This window comes from Stigmatopora nigra, chromosome 1 (genome assembly GCF_051989575.1).
Source record: "Stigmatopora nigra isolate UIUO_SnigA chromosome 1, RoL_Snig_1.1, whole genome shotgun sequence".
NCBI lineage: Eukaryota > Metazoa > Chordata > Actinopteri > Syngnathiformes > Syngnathidae > Stigmatopora > Stigmatopora nigra.
Window position 1 is genome coordinate 23,593,575 of NC_135508.1, and position 17,147 is coordinate 23,610,721.

The 17,147-nt window shown below is 37.6% G+C and overlaps 1 protein-coding gene across 2 annotated transcripts in view; it reads left to right on the forward strand.

The window, feature by feature from the left end:
• Nucleotides 1–376: 376 nt before the first annotated feature.
• The window catches only part of LOC144205069 (nuclear pore membrane glycoprotein 210-like), a 29,733-nt gene continuing 12,962 nt past the window's right edge, over nt 377–17,147 (forward strand). The window contains exons 1-21 of one of the 2 annotated variants that reach the window (XM_077729136.1): nt 378–658; nt 1,578–1,715; nt 1,832–1,987; nt 2,074–2,248; nt 3,863–4,008; nt 5,020–5,238; nt 5,493–5,666; nt 5,787–5,979; nt 6,545–6,651; nt 8,239–8,343; nt 11,920–12,021; nt 12,135–12,263; nt 13,288–13,415; nt 13,489–13,624; nt 13,696–13,758; nt 15,356–15,535; nt 15,606–15,686; nt 15,763–15,894; nt 16,039–16,197; nt 16,320–16,411; nt 16,489–16,663. In XM_077729136.1, coding sequence (XP_077585262.1) covers nt 491–658; nt 1,578–1,715; nt 1,832–1,987; nt 2,074–2,248; nt 3,863–4,008; nt 5,020–5,238; nt 5,493–5,666; nt 5,787–5,979; nt 6,545–6,651; nt 8,239–8,343; nt 11,920–12,021; nt 12,135–12,263; nt 13,288–13,415; nt 13,489–13,624; nt 13,696–13,758; nt 15,356–15,535; nt 15,606–15,686; nt 15,763–15,894; nt 16,039–16,197; nt 16,320–16,411; nt 16,489–16,663 — 2,958 coding nt within the window. In that variant the 5' untranslated portion in view covers nt 378–490. Of the gene's footprint in view, nt 659–1,577; nt 1,716–1,831; nt 1,988–2,073; nt 2,249–3,862; nt 4,009–5,019; nt 5,239–5,492; nt 5,667–5,786; nt 5,980–6,544; nt 6,652–8,238; nt 8,344–11,919; nt 12,022–12,134; nt 12,264–13,287; nt 13,416–13,488; nt 13,625–13,695; nt 13,759–15,355; nt 15,536–15,605; nt 15,687–15,762; nt 15,895–16,038; nt 16,198–16,319; nt 16,412–16,488; nt 16,664–17,147 lie in introns of both variants that reach the window. The other variant, XM_077729144.1, reaches the window with a different exon arrangement.

The window sequence follows — 17,147 nt, forward strand, 5'->3', positions numbered from 1 at the left end:
TCAAGCACCCTCAAAGAAAATAATAATAATAATAATAAAATAAAATAAAACATTTTTGATCACGTGACACTCCCGTTTTCTATTTTTGTGGACTACATGCATCATGTCGCTAACAAGTGATCGGCCAATTATTTGCTAGGTAGTTGTATTTCTTCATTTATGGAATGAAAACACTTGATTGATATTTGAATTTCCAATAAATTAAAGAGTGGGTCAATTGTTTAGTTGATTAGTAGCAGAAATATCGGCTTGGATCAAATGAAATTATATATATTTTAACTCGTTTTATTCACAACCGTTGCCTACCATTGAGGTGAATACGTAATTTTCTTACTAGTGAGATCATACGTACGTAATGAATTCGACCTGGCCCACGTAGTCCATATGATGGATGCGCGTGATGACGTTTTGTGTCTTTACACGCGCCTAGTGTTCAAACAGTGTTCAAACTCACCGCTATGTCGATGCCTTTTTTCTTTTAAAGTTGAAGATGTTGCTTTTCTTCGTCTTTTTGTGGCAAAATATACCTATTTTTTCTTTCTTCCCCCAGGACCACCTTGATGTGTCTGACTCTTTTCAGAATGGAACTCATCAAAGAGTCAAAGATGGCGTTGTAGTCTTTGATGCATCTCTGGCTGTTGTTGAGGATGATGTTGAGGTTTGTCCAGCCTTTTAAAGATCAATATCATTGAAATGACAGCAAGATCAAACAGTGTCCCTGACCAGAATAACCAGTGTTGAAAATGAATGAATGCGTTTTTTTTCTTCATGCCATATGTATTAAAACCCCTTAATGGAATAGTATAGCATGTTATGAATCATAATGTGTATGGTTATGTTTGCACACTGCCTTTATATGAGTGTTTGAGCAATAACTAGAGATTTAGGAACACAAAAAAAGCTTTTCATGATGAACATTTTCAGCTTTGGTTTTCATGTAATTGATAAGTAAATTCTCATTAGAAATGTCTTGTTGCTGTGCAAATAAGAAATTATTTCATATTTCTAAAAAATACAAATGTTTCTTTTAGGTTTCATTTACCAAATTTAATCAAAAGTAAGGTTTTTTTTGTACAGTAAGGGTATGCATTTTGTGATAACCAATCACGTGTATCCATCTCATTTACATGGTAACCACACACAATAAATTACAATATATATATATATATATATATATATATATATATATATATATATATATATATATATATATATATATATATATATATATATATATATATATATATATATATATATATATAATATATATATATATATATATATATATATATATATATATATATATATATATATATATATATATATATATATATATATATATATATATATATATATATATATATATATATATATATATATATATATATATATATATATATATATATATATCATATTACACTTTATAAGCTGAGATCTGATGTTTTACTAGAGTTTAATGAATTGACAGTGGAAAAAATTGATTTTGTCATTTCCTTTAATCTTGTTTTATCATTTACTTAATGTGGTAGATTGGATTGATTCATGAGTCATTTCCTCTGTCTTCTGTTCTTTTTTAGAAAGGTGTGGTTCACTCACCTACCAACCCAGTTCAAAATGAACAGAATGTTGCAGGCCGTAACCTTATTTTACTTACACCTAGTATTCTCACGTTCCCATGGCAACCCAGGGTTGGCGCATATCAGTACACAATTAAGGTATAATTCATTAGTTTCATTGTGCTGATGACTGAGTTTTTCATCCTATTCTTTTACTTTTTTTATTATCAACGGGAGTTGTCACACTGACAGTTTGACCACAATGCTTTGGATAGGCAACAGGTGGCAGTGGAAAATATAAATGGACTTCCTCTAACACTCATGTGGCCACAGTGACTGTAAAAGGTGTTTTAATAACAGCCAGTGATATTGGTGTGAGCAAAATTTATGCTTATGATAAGCGTAACCCACTCAACGTCGGTGAAATGAAGGTATAGTAACTCACATTTCCATAATGAGAAAATTCAATGTATGACATGAAAATGTATCCAGGATTTGAAAAGAGTATATTCTATAGGTATATGTTCTTGAACCTGTGAAAATGGTCTTTGCTCCCTGCCCAGTGGAGGCACGAGTGGGCACAACTTTAGAAATACCGCTCCGGATGTTTGGACAACTGGAGGAAAAGATGCAGCGTGTCATGTTTATTGACTGCTCTCACTTTGACTTGCAGATTGATGAAGAACTCAAAGGCGAGTTTGCAAATATATATTTTGCCTTATAAATATATTCCTTTACTCACATAACATTTGCCATCAAGTGGATTTTTATTCATGAATTCTGCCAATTTACTAGTACAGAGGTTTGCCCGGAGGCGCGAGTGGTTAGCGCGTAGGTCTCACAGCTCTTGGATCCTGGGTTCAAATCCAGTTCATGTCCACCTGTGTGGAGTTCACATGCTCTCCCCTGTGTGAGTTTCCTCCAAGTACTCCAGTTTGCTCCCACGTTCCAAAAACATGCGTGAGAGTTGGCATCACGGCCTGATGGAGACAAACAGAAGCACATCATCTTCTCAGAAGATATATGCAATCCTGAGGTCACCAACTCGAACCCCCTCCAATGCCACAGCTGTGCCTAGATATTTTGTCCATAAAAGTTAGAAACAGAATCGGTCAAACAGGTTAGCCCTGGCAGAGTCCAACCTCCACTGGAAATGGATCCGACTATCTACGCGGACAAGACTCTGACATGGGACACCGCGTATTAAGATTCCCTGGGGTACATTGTCCAACGCCTTCTCCAAGTCCTCAGAGTACATGTAAACTGGTAGGGCGAACTACCATGCCATCCCTGATGAGGGTGTAGAGCTGATTCACTGTTTCACGGCCAGGATGAAAACCACATTGCTCCTCCTTTGGGTCTCTCAAACGGCACGGGCATCCGCCCCCATCATCGGAGCCAACTCACCACCAGGTGGTGATGAATTGAAAGCTCCACCCCTCCCTTTACCCGAGCGTCTAACTCAAAGACATGCGGCCGCAGGTCCGACGACACAACCACAAAGTCGATCATCGAACTACGGCCTAGGGCAGGCATAGGGAACCTATGGCTTGGGAGCCGTATGTGGCTCTTTTGGTCGTAGTATATGGCTCGGAAGCCATATGTGACTCACCTTTGAGTTGAAAATATGGTGATAGATGAGTCCCGAATGCACCAATAGGAGCGTTACGCCGGCACTGTGGTTTTGACACTACATCTAGCATTGCTAACCCTCTTCAGCATGCATACTCTCATTGATACTCATTGGGTGGGTACCCTGATCTCTTGTTTGGTGTAGTATATGCACAAAGAACTGTCTGGTCCCATCCCCCACTCGAAGATAGAGGGATGCTACCCTCTCGTCTACCGGGGTAAACCCCAACATAGGGCTAGGGAATACGTCATTCAAAGGTGTTTCTCATCATAAGAGGTCTTCTGAGCCATCCTTTGTCTGGTCCCTCACCTCAGACCAGTTTGCCATGGGTGATCCAACCGGGGGCACGAGACCGCAGACAACATAGCTCCAAGGATCACTGAGACACACAAATACCATCACCATGATAAGGTGATGGGGGTGACTTATAGTGCGAAAAATACAATAATACAATACATGATCATATTTATGATTTTGGAAGTATACATTTTGTGGGGCTTGTTTGACATTAAACCTATGCAAGTAGTTTTTATTTTTATTTTGTGTCAATTTTCATTTTTAGCATGTCTCACTATTGACTGAAGACCCGAGTACTTGCAGTAAAGAGCAGATGACTGTTCGTACTATTTTACCACTTTTGCATGTCCCTAACACTTGTCTTTCTGCATTGCAGATCGACTGGCTCCAGGCCAGGGATACTGCAGTGGAGTGAGAGCCAAAGCCTTGGCTCCAGGTCACGCCACACTCTCAGTCAGCTACAAGCAAGGAAATTTTCACCTCACAGCAAATACCACTATAGCAGCTTATCCTCCACTCATTGTGAGTCCTACAAATAATGTAACTTCAATGGCCTCAAATCGAATCATTTTCTGGTGGCCAGTTTTTGTTTATCAGCAATCCAGACCCATTCCTACTAAATGCTGCAAAGCACCCACATGGTCTAGAATATTCATTCATTCATTCATTTTCTGAACCACTTTTCCTTACATGGGTCGCGGAGGGTGCTGGAGCCAAACCCAGCTGACTTCAGCCCGGAGGCACCTGAATCGGTGGCCGTCTGATGACATTGCACAAATAGACGGAAAACCATTCACACTCACACTCATACCTAGGGTCTATTTTGAGTGTCCAATCAGCCTACCTTACATATTTTTAGGGTGAATGTGGGAGGAGAAAACCCATGCAGGAGAACATGCAAACTCCATAAAGTTGGAACAAAAGTTGAAATGAATACAGCAATGCACTGCAACATGCTGAAGGGTGTTTGGGAAAAAGTTTAATGTTGGCGTTTTGTGTTCTGTGCCCATGGTTATGGCCGCATTTGACCATGTGTAAAACAGAAAATAAAACTTTAAAACCATTTTTAAAACACCAGAAGTGTTTCACTTGCTTGACTTCATAGCTGGCAGGCGTGGGCTCGATTACTGGTGGTGGCGATATGATTGTGAGCACGAATGGCCGTCTGTCTCTCTGTGTGCCCTGCGGCTGACTGGCGACCAGTCTAAGATGTACTATGCCTTTTGGCCAGAGGCAGCTCAGATACCCCCTCATCCTTACGAGGATTTGCAGTACGGAAGATGAAGGAAAATTAATTTCAACACGTGCAAAGAATAGTTTTATAATGTTTTAATTGTATTAAAAATGACCTGTTCATTGTGGCAAGTTTGAATTATCTTAAATATTCTAACATGCAATCTCAGACTTTCGAGTAATCCTTTTCTCATCAGTGTGGTCATACATTTCAGGACACATCTTCAAATAAATACATGTTAAATTGTTTATTTAAAATAATGGCAGTACTGTAATTTTCTTTATTGTGTCAATTGACAGGCAATTGATCCCGTGTCTGTGGCTGTAGTGACTCTGGGTTCCTCTAAAAATATGCTGTTTGGAGGTGGCCCTCAACCTTGGGTTCGGGATCCCTCTAAATTTTTCTGTGACTTGAAAGCAGAGAATGAAAAAAACATGAGCTTCACACGGACCAGCCCATTATCCCAAAACTATAACCAGCATTTTGTCAGAGCAACTTGCAGGGAATTGGGAGAGCAGGTAATGTCTCACCCCTATTCACTAAATATTTTCTATTAAATTGCCACTTCATAGCCATAACTCCTATTTTTGGAAATACTCCTAACAAGTAGAGAAAAAATGTGCACTAGGAGAATGTCATTGTTTTATTGAGAAGACTCTCAAACTAACAAACATTCGTTGCAGGAGAGACTTCTATCCCTCAGTGATTGTGACCCTAGATTTGTGTTATCCATCCACCAATGTCATGACTCATTGCAATGATTTTTCTGTAGATGCTGGAGTTGATAGTGAGTAACAAGGACTGTGTGACCAACCCTTACCCCGCTGTGGAGCGTGTATCTGTAAAGTTTGTCTGCACTCCTCCGTCACGCCTCAAACTGGTTCCACTGAACACCATCCCAGAGCTGGAAAAACCTTGCCCCTTGATGCAGCCAAACAAAACTGTGGTAAATGTTACTTTTATTCTATTCTTCTAATGGTTTTTAAGTCACCTCCGTATAGTCTTCAAGGCATTGTAAAATGGTAATGTCTCAATCTTTTTTTTTGTTTTTTGTTTTGTTTACAAGGTGCCGGTTTCAAATTACCGCAACTCAATCTTGGACCTTGAAGCTTTTGATCAACAAGGGCGGAGATTTGACAACTTCAGCTCTTTGAACATTGTGTGGCTATCAAGCAAAGTGGAATTAGCTAGTTTTGACCCTATTCTACCGATGACACTTCAGCTTTTCGAGGATGAAAACAAACAAATGAAACTACACGGTAAACATTCTGGTTTAAAAATGGTTTGCTATATTTCAATTAATTCAGAACAAATTGTAAAGTTGGCGATTTATTCATTCATTTTCCATACTGCTTTTCCTCATCGGGGGTTTGGGAGGTCTATCTTTGCCTTGGTTGTCACGCAGAAGAACATTTTTGTAATAGTAAGATTAAAATAGTTTAATGTAAGATTAAAACTTATTTACAAGAGTGTGTATAGTAATCTCGGTTCATTCACGTCAAATTTAAAGTGTTATGTTACAAGCTCGTTGCCGTCCATCACGTCTCTTTCCGGTCCTTTCTCTTTCTCTCTGTCTCTCTCTTTCTCTCTCTCTCTCTCTTTATCTCTTTCAATGGGAAAATTTGATTTGAGAGTAAATTGACATACAAGCTCGGTCCGAACATATAAATTTCAGATCTCAAGATACTACTGTACTCCTATATTTATTTGTCAGAAAGCCCAGTAAATTACCTGGTAATGTTAGAGTATTATATTTTCTGACAGCCTCTTAACAGTATTGATATCTCTATTGAGCAATTCATTTTCTTTTTTTATCTGTAACAGGGTGGCAGACTGTTGTTGTACATCGTCAGTCAGGAATTGCACTCGTCACAGCAACTGTGCAGAATTACCATCTTCCGCATATGAAAGCAGCCAGTATATATGCTGGTGTAAGTGTCACATTTTACTTCTTATCAATGATGATATTTTCTTCACTCCTTGATGGTGGAGTGGGGGGCGGCAGCTTCAGCTGGTAAGCCCAGACTTCGATCTCCCCGACCATTCAGTTCTATTCAGTTCTTTGGACAACTTTGGATAACTTTATTCTTTATTCATCCCGTATTCGGGAAATTAAATTGTGGCAGTAGCAAGAGGGTGATTAGACAGAACAGCAAAGCAAAAGCACAAAGCAAATCAAAGTAAATGGAATCATCAAATCATTAAGACATAAAAGCGGCAAAAACACCAAACGAGCAAGAGTGGACGGAGCTACTGCGGCCGCTGGCTGCCGCTTAAACAGCTCCATTTTGGTTGCGGTAGCTAAAACGGACTCAAAAAGACGTTGTAAAGTTGGACAAAAACTGGAACCACACACAGGAAGTCTTCCACGAGATTGGGAACTTCTGCAGACTGTGACCAAGGTAGAGAATATTCAGAGTCGCTCCTCCAAGCTTATCCGCACAGTTCCTCAGTAGTTTAAAGCTGAAGAAAACAGCAGCAGGGCAGAACTCCTAGACTCCATTGTTGGTAAGTGCCGACAGCTCTTCCATCCTATCCCACGACGGAATGGTTGGTCAGAGGCGTTGCCTCTTCTATCGGCACTTTTGTCCGGCTCGGAAACTCCGGCGGCACCGAGGTGTTGCTCTTTCTGCTGCCTATTGCAAAAGCTAGTCCCATGTGTGTGACAGCGTAGGCATGGCTGAGTAGTTCCAAAAAAGAATTAGTCGAAAGAAGCCAGGCTAAGAGAACAAGGAAAGTTGTAAAAACATTAAAGTATAAAGTACAAAGTATAGTAAAAAAGAATGTATTAAGGAATATTAAAATGTAATTTAAAAAAATATAGCAGGGCTTTAAAACATGAAAAACATAAGAGTGTACAGAGCTACTGCCACTGGCTCCCGCTTGAACGGCACCTTCTTGGAAAAAAACTTCCAGGAGGATCCAATGGATTCCTGGGGCAGCCGGGAGAGATTGCCTTATCTGAGATGTGTCTGGAACACTTCACAAATTAGCTGTCCAGAAGGCGTCTTAATCAGATGCCCGAGCAAACTCATCTGGGTTCTCAATATGGAGGAGCAGCTCTACTTCGAGCCCCTCCTAGTGGAGCGAACTTCTCACCTTACCTCTACTGCAGTGTTTCCCAACCACTGTGCTGAGAGCAATGGTCAGGTGTGCCGCGAGAGAATTGCAAGAAGTCATTCAATGTTATATTCAGAGAAAAAATAACATGAATATAACGAGATTAAAATTGATCAATTACGAGGTTAAAATCAAAACATGATGAACGTTAAATTATAGATTATACTATTACGAGATTGAAATTGTGCATTGCAGATCTAGACTCTTCAATTTTTTTCTGTAGTTTTCCCTGCAATTCTATTTTACATACGATGTCAACTTTCTGGACTCTGGATAGATTATTCAAAAGACAAACGTATTAGGTCATTTTTGTTATACTTTTCTACAAACAGTTCTATCCTTTGTCTTGTGGCAATATGTACATAATTGCCTTATTCTGTTCTAACTCTTTTGGCTAGAATGAAGTGTTCGCTCCTGTTTCAGCGAGATTGGAGCTTATAATAATTGAGGAGGTGACTGTTTTTCCTGACACATTAACCCTGTTCAACCACCCAGATGTGCGGGTAAGAGATTAGTTTTCATTTATGCCAGATTCATATGACACAGTTTTAAGCCCGACACAGCGTGCAGACTCATTAACTGTCTTGGCTGACATTTTGAAACGAGGTGGGACAACGATGCCACGTAGTATGACATATCAACTGACTACAGTAATCCCTCGAATATTACGGCTTCAACTTTTGCGGAATCACTACATTGCAGCCTTTTTCTGGAAAAACATTTGAAACTTTGCGAGCTGAAATCACGCCCCTGTCTTCACCTTACAACTTGCAAAATGACGGAAGACAGAGGACTCAACACTGAAGAAAAACATTTTGTGCAATGGGCAGTAGCCATCATTTTCATCCAAAAATGGAGCTTTCTGAGAGGCTGGGCGCTGCTGTGAGGATTGATTTTTTATCAGAAATGTGCTACCTTACGCTGTGGCACTTATTTGAAAATAAAACTTGCTTGGCGAATTGGACGGCAGAGAGCATCAACGAAGGATGATTATTTTAGAAATGCGAGCCCCGTGTGACGGTGGACGCTATGAAAGAAGTTTAATTTACCGGCCAATCGGCCGACTATTCGACACTCCATACCCGCGGCGTCGGCGGCCCCTTACCCACGCCGTCGGGCGGGGCTTTGGCGGCCCGTGCCTGTGACATCGCCCGGTGATCCGGCGGCGACTGATGTCTGCCCCCTAACAGACAGCGACACGTTTTTTGGAAAAGGATGCCGGACATTTTTACTTAAAAAAAACTAACTGAAAATGCCAGGCTCACATGGTTCGCATGTATGCTGCTGGCTGGTTTCATGGAAAAGCCTGCCTTAATCAACAAGTGCGACTGTCTTCATGATTTAAAAAACAAGGACAAAGCCTGTGTTTTGACAGATTTGTTTATAAAAGACAATGGTGTTTTTTAAGTCATTTTGTTACCCGTCATGTGATAGATTCTCCAATAAGTAAGTTCAACTTTCAATAATGGAGGCATCTGAGATCATAGCTATTTATTCTTGCAAGAAGAGAATTCATCCACACGCGCCTCCGGTCAGATGATTCTGAAGACCCCAGTGTGTCTTTTGCTAATATATTTATCAGTGTTAAGTAACATACATAACAGAAGTCTAAACAGTACTTAGTGTTTCATAACAATTTGTCTCAGTTCTCAAAACTATTGTCGGTCTGTCGAATCTTCCCGAGAGAATGTCGTTGCGGACCATCTTAAGAAGCCACGTTTCCCAAAACAAGTCCACAGTTCCCAAGAGCTTGTTGTTGAACCATAGTCTCGAGAAGCGCAGGTGTGAAGGCCAAGTGACCTCCAAAGGTGTTTTGGTTAACTCTGGAGCGAGCATTTTCTTTTGCAAGAGATGTATTAAAACTCCATTGTATTAATGTCACCTTTATATATATATATATATATATATATATATATATATATATATATATATATATATATATATATATATATATATATATATATATATATATATATATATATATATATATATATATATATATATATATATATATATATATATATATATATATATATATATATATATATATATATATATATATATATATATATATATATATATATATATATATATATATATGTATATATATATGTATATATATATGTATATATATATATATATATATATATATATATATATATATATATATATATATATATATATATATATGTATATATGTATATATATATATATATATATATATATATATATGTATATATATATATATATATATATATATATATATGTATATATATATATATATATATATATATATATATATATATATATATATATATATATATATATATATATATATATATATATATATATATATATATATATATATATATATATATATATATATATATATATATATATATATATATATATATATATATATATATATATATATATATATATATATATATATATATATATATATATATATATATATATAGATATATATAGATATAGATATAGATATAGATATAGATATAGATATAGATATAGATATATATAGATATAGATATAGATATATATATAGATATATATATAGATATATATATAGATATATATATAGATATATATATAGATATATATATATATATATATATATATATATATATATATAGATATATATATAGATATATATATATATATATATATATATATATATATATATATATATATATATATATATATATATATATATATATATATATATATATATATATATATATATATATATATATATATATATATATATATATATATATATATATATATATATATATATATATATATATATATATATATATATATATATATATATATATATATATATATATATATATATATATATATATATATATATATATATATATATATATATATATATATATATATATATATATATATATATATATATATATGTGTGTGTGTGTGTGTGTGTGTGTGTGTGTGTGTGTGTGTGTGCTTGCAATGAAGAACGCTTTGCTTATTAGGAGTGTATATATAATGATTATATTACAAGCAAATATATTATAATGATAAACCTAACATAATGTTTAATCAGACGAGTATATAATCTCATGTACATCGCAGACAATGGACTCATGGCCACAAGAAGACAAATGACTTGGACTAAAACTCCCATTCACCTGTTTTGTTTTTATTTAAATGAAGCAGAGAGGACTAAAACTCCCATTTCCCTGTTTTATTAATTCATATCAAGCGGAGAGGAACTATTTTCACTGAGTTCAGCATTTGAAGTCAAATGTTTAAATATATAATATTATATTTAGATTTTAATGCATTACAGTCTTTTGACATGCTTAATAGACACAATATTTAATAAATATAAAGCTTTTGATAATTGCACTTGTGTACCTGTATTTCTGTAAAGGCGCAAATACATGTATTGTGGTAGTTATAATGGGGCGATCCTACTTCGCAATTTTTGTTTATCGTGGCCATCTCTATCTGCATTGACCAAGATATTTGAGGGATTACCACTGATCTGATACAAAGAAGTATCTGTTCCAATCACTATATCAGAGAAAAATCAGAGTTGTAGAAATAACTGGAAACTCAAGAGAACTATGACATTATCTTGTTAATGAGTGTATGTAAACTTTTGACCACAACTGTCCCAAACTATGTTACTACACCCCACACAGACAAAATGAACAATGAATCCCATTTTCTGTTTTGCTTATAGTGAATGTGTTTATCAAAACAGAGCAGAGAACAATTGCTATTATGATAGGAAGTGCGTCCTTTACTATTAACAGTTGACAGCAACATCACCTGTCATTTTAGAGCAGCGGTCACAAACTCTAGTCCTCGAGGGCACCTATCCAATTTTTCATATCTCGCTTCCCCAACTCAACTGAAGCAAATGACCAGTATCATTTTCTGTCATGCAAATATATTGCTGAGGAGTTGATTCGATTCAGGTGAGTTTGAGGAGGGAGAAATGGAAAACAAACTGGAAGGATGACCATGAGGGTCAAAATGTGTGACCCCTGATGTAATATTTTTGGTTTTACATGCAGGTCAACCTTACCCTGCGAGAAGGTTCAGGACACTTTTTTCTCAATACCAGCATCAAGGACATTGCAGATGTGGTATTAGAGGACACACAAAGAGCAGCTCAGGTATATGGGGGCATGTGGAATGTTATTGGAGTGACCGATATAAAAAATCATGATATACAAGAACTACCTGGTTGATGCCACTGCTAACTTGAATATATCCTCCGAATTCCCAGATTACCCCCATTCAGGCAGGTGTGGTGCAAGTGATGGTCAATGATCTGTGTTTGGCATTGCCGTCTACAGCCAAAGCCACAGTGCATGTTTCCGACATCCTGGCAGTGAATTTGAGCATGGCTGAAAAGGTCAGTTTAAAAAATAACTGATTTACTTCATTGTCAGTGGCAGCTGCTCGTTCAGAGCATGTTTTGTTCCATGTGTAAATTTGTCTATGTTGCAAACACATGTAATAAGAGCACTTCAAATGAACTAACTCACTTTGCAATACCATTCCTTCATTCATTTACTGAACTGTTTATCTTCACAATGGTTGTTGGGGTGCTGTAGTCTATCCCAGCTAACTACGGGCACCAGGCGGGGGACACCCTGAATGGGTGACCAGCCAATCCCAGATCCCAAGGAGACAGACAATTAATGACATAATACACAATAAAGTTGTCCAATCCACTTATACCTAGGGGCAATGTTAATAGTTTAACGAGCCTACCCTGCATGTTTTTGGGATATGGGAGGAAATCAGGGTACCCCAAAAACCAATGCAAGCCCGGGGTGAATGTGCAAACTCTACACAGTGAGGGCCGATCTTGGATCGAACCCTCGACAGCTGAAAAAAAATCCTAGATTTACCCACCTTTTGTACTAAATCAATTATGGGACTTCACTGATTCGGTCATGTTAACCATCGTCCAATCAGTCCACAGAAGTCGAGTATCTGGGCCTGCCCACTGTTGTATAGATACACAGTGAAACAGACTACATCTATGTATCTATAGAATTAATGTGTACTGCATGTTGTGAGGTAATTATGACTTTATACGTAACTTGTCAATCATTTTGTGTCAGTGTCATTCAATAAACAACAATGAAGTTATTGGAAACTTATATTGAAGTAGTTGTAAATTGCTCAATTTTGAACTGATTTTCAAATTGTTCTGGTTGTCATAAACGGCAGGGATGCAGAGCTGCTCATTATGTTTAATGCTGTGGAACCGCTCAAATTGATTTTCCTTATTAGAATAATGTTTTTTTTTACTGTTTAGGTGGTTATCTTCAAAGATTCATGGGCCTTCATCTTAACATATGTTGATTTACCTCTCCTGTGAACTGAACTGTTCATTTCCGTTCTGACCCAATTTGTCTCATTTACAGGTAGAAATGGGTAATTCTATAAAATTCTATGTCAGTGTGCTGGATGATAACAACAAGCCATTTCCGGCCAGCTATTTCCAATTCATGAAGTTGAAAGTGACAGCGACATCTTCAATAGTCTATATCATGTAAGCGATATGAAACTTCAAATATTTTTTTGTTGAAAAAAAACCCTCAATGTATAAATATCCATTTTTCTAGAGCACTTGCAAATTCCACAGAAAACGGCAGTGCAGTTTACCTGCTAAAAGGGGTTTCCAATGGCCAGACAACATTGTCTGCCTCTGTGGTGGATAGAAATGAGAAAATAATTTTATCTGCCCCTCATCCAATTGAGGTATTTTGTTGGTTAAGTCATTGTCTCCAACGCTAACACATTCAAACTATTTGTTGTCGGTTTCTTCATAGGTATTTCAACTCTTCAAACTCATCCCGAGGAAAATTACTTTGCTGGTTGGAGCAATGATGCAGGTGTGTGTGGACGTGCAGTGCTGATGTTAAGATAACAACAGGCAGCCACTGTCCAAACGCTGTAACTTCTCTTAACTACTTTGACCATTGTGTTCTCATTTCATCACATTTTCTGAACGGCTTTATCCTCATCAGGGTTGCGGGGGTGCTGGGACCAATCCCAGCTGTCTCCGGGCCACAGGCGGGGCACACCCTGAACCGGTGGCCAGCCGATCGCAGGGCACAAGGAGAGGGACAACCATGCACACTCACACCCATACCTAGGGGCAATTTAAGAGTCCAATCAGCCAAATATGCATGTTATTGGAATGTGGGAGAAAACCGGAGTACCCGGAGGAAACCCACACAGGCCCAAGAAGAACAAGCAAACTCCACACAGGTAGACGTGACCTGCATTTGAACCCAGGACCCCAGAGCTGTGAGGCCGACGCGCTAACCACGCGCCCCACTGGGCCCCCCGACCACAGTGTTACACTCTCTAATTAATGTTCAGTGGTACCTCCACATTCGAGCACCCTGACATACGAGCATTTGGAGATACGTGCAAAATGTCGATCAAATAATCATCTCTAGATACGAGAAAAAATTCGGGATACAAGAAAGCCAGGTTGCCAAGACATTGGAGGCTGTTTATCATTGTTAGCCCATTGTATTTTTTGCCGCATCTCATTGGTGTTAAACAGATATCTATGAGCACTGGGCGGAGCGTTGCATTTTTTTCAGTGTTTTTTTTCAGTCAGTCAGCGCGAATGGCGGACGCTGAGTATATATAACTTCTCGTTGGCTGCTCATAAGAACATCAAGGGCACTGTCTCGCAACTCCCTCGAGTAATGTCTCTGGTCGCAACTCCCTCATTGGAATGTCTCTGGTCACAACGAGCACTGGGCGGAGCGTTGCATTTTTTTCCCCCTGAGTTCCCGTTGTCGGAACGATCGCTAATTCAAGACTACTTTCCGTTCGCAAATGGTCGTGCGTTATTCTATTGTGAGGACATTTGTGTGCATCATTTTCGGAATATTTTGAAGGGAATACAAACTCAAACAACCCTCGATATTGACTGAAAGTCAGTGTGGAGGTGGGGCAAACAAGGTAAAACAAAATTAGAATTAAGTTTAGTGTAAGGTTTGATATATAGTTATTTTTTAGTGTGTCTGCATCTTAATCCAAGTTCATTTAAATTAGTTTGTTATTTTACGATTGACCTGTGCAAAATGGCTCCCCTAAGAGCCCCTCCCCCTCCCTTTCCTCTATGTCCCTCTCTACCCTCCACGAAATCCATCTAATATTAGTTCTATTAAACACATTTCAGCAATATTAAACCACTGGTTATGTGTTACTTTGATAATAGATGGCGAATTAGAAGAAATAAAACTTTTTTTTCCAATCCAATATCCGGTTTTAGTGTTTTTTTCAGAGGTTTGGAACAAATAAATTTGATCTTAGTTCACTTCAATGGGAAACGTTTGTTCGAGTTATGGGAATATCGACGTACAAGCTCAGTCCCGGAAACGAATTAGGCTTGTATCTCGAGGTACACTGTACATTATTAAATGACTTTGGGGAAAATCACATTTTAATTCAAATTTTGTTTTCCAGATAACATTTGATGGTGAGCCTCAGCCTCAGTCCAACATTATTTTTTCTGTCTCCAATGAAGCCATTGCTTCTATAAATGGCCTTGGGCACATTAAGGGTGTGGCCATCGGTAACGTCACAGTGACAGGACTCATCCAAAGTGTGGATGTAGAAAATGGACAGACAGTCAATGTGTGGAAGGTAACCTGTGTTCCATGTGAGTTTTCTTTAAACAGAGGCATGTGCAATTACAATTATTTTGTGTCTTTAGGACCAAATAGAAGTTGAAGTTGTGTGTTTGACTGCTCTTCAGATTAAGGCACCCATTACATGTATAAAGAAGGGAGCACAGGTATGGCAATGAGCTGGATTAATTCATTATGTGGTTGGTTTTTAATTTCTTAATTTCATCTCCTTGCTGCCTGAAGATGCCTGTGTATGTGATGGGTTTGACAAACAGTCAAACCCCTTTCAGCTTTGCTAATGCTGTGCCTGAACTTAGCTTCCATTGGTCCACCAACAAAAGAGACGTCATCGATGTTCAGTCAAGACACTCAGTGGTATATTTAATATCTTCTTCAACTTGGTTCATTTGTTTGGCTCTTATGGTCAGATTTTTTGCATCTGTTGTCTTTGCAAATCTAGCACTGGGCTAGCTACCCATCATCACTTTTATTTTTGCCTTTTCTTTTTTAAATGTTTAGGCTAATGTGGAGCTCAAGTCAGAACACAATTTTGGCATGAGTGTGACTGGTCGGACAAGAGGGCTGACTCGGCTCAAAGTTGTCATCAAGGTTGTCAACCCCAATAGGGGTCAATTTGCTGGTAATCTTCTAGAGCTCAAAGACGAGATCCAAATCGAGGTAAAACTTTACAATTCCATACATTATGAGCTAATACGTGGGACAAAACGTAACAGGCGATTTGTGCTTTAATTTGCAAAGATTGCTCATAATGTTATTTTCAAAATATGTATTTGATCAAGGTCTATGATAACCAATACATGATTAATCCTAATGTGGAAAGTGGAGAGATACTCATGGCTCCAAATTCAGTCCTAAAACTCCAAACAAGCAGGTGAGGTATACCTGTTTTTTTAACTAAGTACTGAAACAAACACACCTGTAACTTTATTTTATTTTTTTGTGAACTAGGGATGGCGTGGGTGTTTTTTCTTACCAGATACTGAATGGCACTAACCAGACTTCTGTTGCACAAGTTAACGATAAGGGCCACCTCTTTTCTGGCCCGCTCCCTGGCATTTCATCACTGCTTGTCACCTCGAAAGAGTCCTTTGGTGTTAACCAAACTCTCATCATTGCAGTAAAGGTCAGGAATTGTCTGCAATGTGTTTTTTTCATCAGATATTGTGAAATTTAGTTTTAAAAGAACGGAATTACAACATGCATTAAATAGGAGCAGTATAGGATTCGTAGATATATACCTGAATACAGACATCGAATATAACTTCAGTGCAATCTAGCTTTCATTAAATGTCTGTTTCTGTACTTAAGACTATTTTGGAGCTGGTGTGCTTAAATACTGTGTGTAAGTCCATATTTACAGTGCCATGAAAAAGTATTTGCCCCCTTTCCCGATTTCTGTGTTTTTTTGATATTTTAAGTTTCAGATCAGTAAACCAAATTGAGTATGACACAGTGACAACTCAAGGGAAATAGAACAGGCCGTTTCTACATGATTTTATTTACCAAGGCAGAAAAAAAAATCAAACTTGTCTGGCCCTCTGTGAAAAAGTACTTCACCCTGAACCTAATAACGGGTTGTGCGAACTTTGGCAGCAATAACTGAAATC